Source organism: Parus major, unplaced genomic scaffold, assembly GCF_001522545.3.
Source record: "Parus major isolate Abel unplaced genomic scaffold, Parus_major1.1 Scaffold563, whole genome shotgun sequence".
Classification (NCBI taxonomy): Eukaryota; Metazoa; Chordata; class Aves; order Passeriformes; family Paridae; genus Parus; species Parus major.
In genome coordinates, this window is record NW_015379451.1 from 13,277 (window position 1) to 18,409 (window position 5,133).

Below are 5,133 nucleotides of genomic sequence, written 5' to 3' on the forward strand. Positions count from 1 at the left end.
AACCCCCACCCATCCCTCCCTCCCCACCAGGACACAACCCCAGAAGGACGAAGCCCAACACCTCCAGGTCCTGCTCCAGCCCACCCAGTCCAGCAACTCCACAGGGCCCCATTAGTGCCGCCCCCCACCAGGGGACCCCCAAAATCCTCAGCCCTCGATGCTCCCGCCGGATGAAGGAGCAGGATTTGTGGATCTGGGAGGTGGAGGGGGTTCAACCCCCCCCCCCGAAGAGCAGAGGGACAACAGTGACCACAAGGACCCGGGTCCCCCCTCCCTGCAGAGTTGGGGGGGACTCTGGGGCCCCCCGAAATCGCCGCATGGAGAAGGGTTCGGCCGTGCTGGAATAAAAAACAGTAAAAGCAAAACTCGTGTGAAACGCGGCCGGTGGGGGCGGGGGTGGGGGCGGGGGTTGTTTTCCCACGGCCGCGGGGGGTCCTGCGCAGCCGGACCCGTCCCGCCCCGAAGGAAAACACGAAGCCAGCGGGACACTGCGGCCTCGGCACCGCGGGACCCCCGCCCGGCCCTTCCCCCCTCGGCCGGAGCTGCCGGGGACGGACAATCTCAGGAGAGAGTGCGGGAAGGATCTGGGGTCCCGAGGATGGGGGACCCCGGGGATCCAGAGATCCCGAGGATGGGGGATCCCAAAGAATCCCCCCCATGTCCGGGTGCCCAGGGATCCCAAGGACCCACAAACCCTGTTCCTGGACATCCCAAAGTCCCAGGATCCCAAGGATTCAGGTGCTTGGATATCCAGGGATCCCAGGGGCCCAAGGTCGCGGGCACCAGACATCCCAAGAGCTCAGGGATCCCACAGATCCCAAAGACCCAGGGATCCCGAGGATCCCAAAGACCCAGGGATGCCGAGGACCAAGGACTCCGCTGCTGGAATGTCCAGGGACCCAGGATCCCAGGGATCCAGACCCCCAGGCATCCCAAGGATCCCAGGGATCCAGACCCCCAGGCATCCCAAGGATCCCGACACTCTGAGGACGCAGGGATGCCACGAGATGTCCCAGAAGTGCCAAGGATCCCCAGATCCTGAGGATCCACATGTCCGGACACGCAGCCCACGCCGTTCCCTCCTGTCCCCTGACCCGGCTGGTGCCAATCCGGGTGTCCGGCTCCCCCCGTCACCGCCCACGCTCCGCTGCTCCCGCCGCCCTCCTGCCCGGGGTCCAAGGGGCTCCCAGGGATGCGGTTCAGGGCCCCCGGGACTTTGCCTCATCAATGATCCACCCTGGAGGGGCAGAACGGGCCAGAGGGGCCGGGGGTCCCCATCTGCCGGGGTCTGGGGGCTTCCGGGGCGAGGAAGAGGATGGATTTGGTGGGATGGAGGGGCAGCCGTTGGGTGTCGCCGGGTGGGCCCGGCGTGGTCGGCACCGGCGTTTCTGCCCCGAGAGCGTCTCCACCGACCCATGGCCGGATCCGGAGTCAAACGTTAACCGGGACCGCGGTGGCCTTAAATAGGAGCGGGGCCAGGCCGGGGGCAGGGCAGGGCCATGGGCAGCCGCGGGGCTGAGGGGTGGTAGCGGCCGGCTGAGGGCTCCGGGCAGCGGGATCTGGTGCTGGGAGAGACCGGCAGGTACCGGGAGCGACCGACAGGTGAGTGATCAATAGAGCGATCGATGGGTTGGTCATGGAGAGCCCAGTGAGGGCAGGAGATCAATAGATCGATCGATGGAGGGAAGGGCTGATCAATAGAGAGATTATAGGTCAGGAGGTTGATTGATAGAGAGATCAAAATAAATAAATCAACCAATAGAGGGATTAAAGGTCAATAAATCAATCAAGAGAGCAATTAAAGGTCAATTAATCAATCAACAGGAAGATTTACAGGCCAAGAGACTGATCAATAGAGAGGTTTAGATTGGTACATTAATCAATAGATTATAAATCTATAACTGGATCATTAGAATGATTGATGGAAATCATTATTCTGATTGGTTGATCGTGGTTCAATAGAATCATCAATAGGAAAATAAAGACCAGTTGGATGATCAATTATTAAATTAGAGATCAATTTATTGGTGCTAGAGATACACAGACAACAGATGGATCAATAGAGATCTCTCTAGATCAATAGATTGATTGATCAAGCCACCAATAGATTAATAGATCGATCAATAGATCAATAGATCAATAAAAGAAACATAGGGATCAATAAACTAATACATGAAGAGATCATGGACTAATTATGATCAACCTGTTATAGATAAGGGGAGGGTAATGATCAATAATTTATCAGCAGAGAAAGAACTCGCTGGATTGATTGGCAGGGGGACCAATAGATCAATCAATAGGTGGATTATCAGCAGGTAATCAATTTATTGATAGGCTAAGGATCAATGGGCAGAGACAGGCGTGGGCAGTAGAGAAATCCATTGATCCACCGATCGATCGATTGACTGAGGGGTGAATGAGGGGGCGGGGCCGGGGGAGGGACGGCCGGAGGGACAGGGGGACGGCCGGAGGGACAGAGGGACAGCCGGAGGGACAGAGGGACGGCCGGAGGGACAGAGGGACAGCCGGAGAGGCCGGACAGGGGGAGGGCCGGAGGGACAGAGGGACGGCTGGAGGGATAGAGGGACGGCCGGAGGGACAGAGGGACGGCCGGAGGGACAGAGGGACGGCCGGAGGGACAGAGGGACGGCCAGAGGGACAGAGGGACGGCCGGAGGGACGGCCGGAGGGACAGGGGGACGGCCAGAGGGACAGGGGGACGGCCGGAGGGACAGAGGGACGGCCAGAGGGACAGAGGGACGGCCGGAGGGACAGGGGGACGGCCGGAGAGGCCAGACAGTCTCGGAGCCGGAGCCCGGGAGCGGCCGAGGGAGGAGGAGAGCAGGTGGGGATCAATCGATCCTGAGGGATCCCAGGGGTTGGTGGGACAGGGGGAGAGGGGATTGATTGATTGATTGATTGATTGACTGATTGATCAATAGATTGATTGATTAAGGAAGGGATGAGGGGAGCTGAGAGCAAGAAATAATCAGTGATTGATTGATTGATTGATTGATTAAGGAAGGGATAGGGGGAGCTGAGAGAAAGAAATAATCAGTGATTGATTGATGGATTGATTGATTGATAACAGAGTGAGAGTGACAGGGTGATAGGTGGATTGATGAACAGATCAATATATTGATAGATCAGAGAGACTGACAGATTGATAGACTGATCTATCAATAGATCAACAGAAATCAATAGATTGATAGACTGGGCAGCAGATTGATCAGTCAGACTGGTAAATCCATTGATCAAGGGATGGATCAATCCATCAACACAACAGCTGATCCATCTGATAGGCCAATAAATTGATTGATTGATTGATTGATTGACTGAGCAATCAATAGGGGATCAATAGGGGGTCCTTGGTGTTGTTCCCAGGGATGCCATGGCCGAGCTGGGGACCATCCACTGTCCTCTGTCCACCCTTGGCCCCTCGGTGTCCTTCCTCCACCCCTGGATCCGACCCTCGTCCTCCTCCCTCCCCACCTCGGCCATCCCTGCACCGACCACCCAAAGCATCCTGGACTTCTCCTGACCCACCTGGATCCGTCCCTTGATCCGTCCCTGGATCCACCCCTGGATCCACCCCTGGATCCACCTCTGGATCCACCCCTGGATCCACCCCTGGATCCACCCCTGGATCCATCCCTGGATCCATCCCTGGATCCGTCCCTGGATCCGTCCCTGGATCCACCCCTGGATCCACCCCTGGATCCACCCCTGGATCCATCCCTGGATCTACCCCAGGATCCACCTCTGGATCCGTCCCTGGATCCATCCCTGGATCCACCTCTGGATCCACCCCTGGATCCACCCCTGGATCCTCCATCCCTGGATCTACCCCAGGATCCACCTCTGGATCCGTCCCTGGATCCACCCCTGGATCTACCTCTGGATCCACCTCTCAATCCACCTCTGGATCCACCTCTGGATCCACCCCTGGATCCACCCCTGGATCTACCTCTGGATCCATCCCTGGATCCACCTCTGGATCCACCTCTCAATCCACCCCTGGATCCACCTCTGGATCCACCCCTGGATCCTCCATCCCCTGACCACACTGTGGCCATTCCTTGACCACCCCCTGCTCCATCCTTACCCTTTCCTCCTCCTCCCACCCCCAGCTGACCTGGGCCGTGTCCAGCTCCGTCCCCTCTCTGGCCATGTCCTTCGTGGAGCTGCTGGCCCGCCTGGGCGGCATGGGCCGCTTCCAGGTGACCTACGTGGCCGCGCTGGCCATCCCGCTGCTCATGCTGGCCAGCCACAACCTCCTGCAGAACTTCACCGCCGGCGTCCCCGAGCACCACTGCCGGCCCCGGCCGGTGGCCAACGCCACCGCGGCCGACATCCCCCTGGTGGTGTCCATCCCCTGGGACAGCCACCACCGGCCCCAGCGCTGCCGCCGCTACGTGGAGCCCCAGTGGCACCTCCTGGACGCCAACGGCTCGGCCAGCGCCGCGGCCAACAGCACAGCCACTGCGGCGGCCACCGAGCCGTGCCACGATGGCTGGATGTACCTGGAGGGCATCTTCACCGACACCATCGTCACCGAGGTGAGGGAGGGTGACAGGCTGGAGTCCCCAGGGTGAGGGGATCCCAGTGGCCCTGTGGTGGCCCTGTGGTGACCCCCACGGTGGCCCTGTGGTGGTCCCATGGTGTCCCCATGGTGGCCCTGTGGTGACCCCCATGGTGTCCCCATGGTGTCCCCATGGTGTCCCTGTGGTGTCCTCGTGGTGACCCCATGGTGGCCCTGTGGTGACCCCCATGGTGGCCCTGTGGTGGCCCTGTGGTGACCCCACGGTGACGCCATGGTGACCCCATGGTGACCCCGTGGTGGCCTCATGGTGTCCCCATGGTGACCCCGTGGTGGCCTCATGGTGTCCCCATGGTGTCCCTGTGGTGTCCCCATGGTGGCCTCATGGTGACCCTGTGGTGGTCCCATGGTGACCCCGTGGTGACGCCGTGTCCCCTCCCGGTGGCAGTGGGACCTGGTGTGTGACTCCAAGAAGCTGAGGCAGGTGGCCCAGTCCATCTACATGGCCGGGATCCTGCTGGGCTCCGGCCTCTTCGGGGTCCTCTCTGACAAGTGCGTGGACTGGGAGGGACTGGGAGGGACTGGGAGGGACTG

General features: G+C 60.1%; 1 protein-coding gene across 1 annotated transcript in view; it reads left to right on the top strand.

The window, feature by feature from the left end:
* Positions 1 to 365, top strand: part of SLC22A6 (solute carrier family 22 member 6) — a 12,188-nt gene extending 11,823 nt beyond the window's left edge. Inside the window, exon 9 of the mRNA XM_015616632.1 lies at positions 31 to 365. Coding sequence (XP_015472118.1) covers positions 31 to 115 — 85 coding nt within the window. The 3' untranslated portion in view covers positions 116 to 365. The remainder of the gene's footprint in view (positions 1 to 30) is intronic.
* The last annotated feature ends 4,768 nt before the right edge of the window (positions 366 to 5,133 follow it).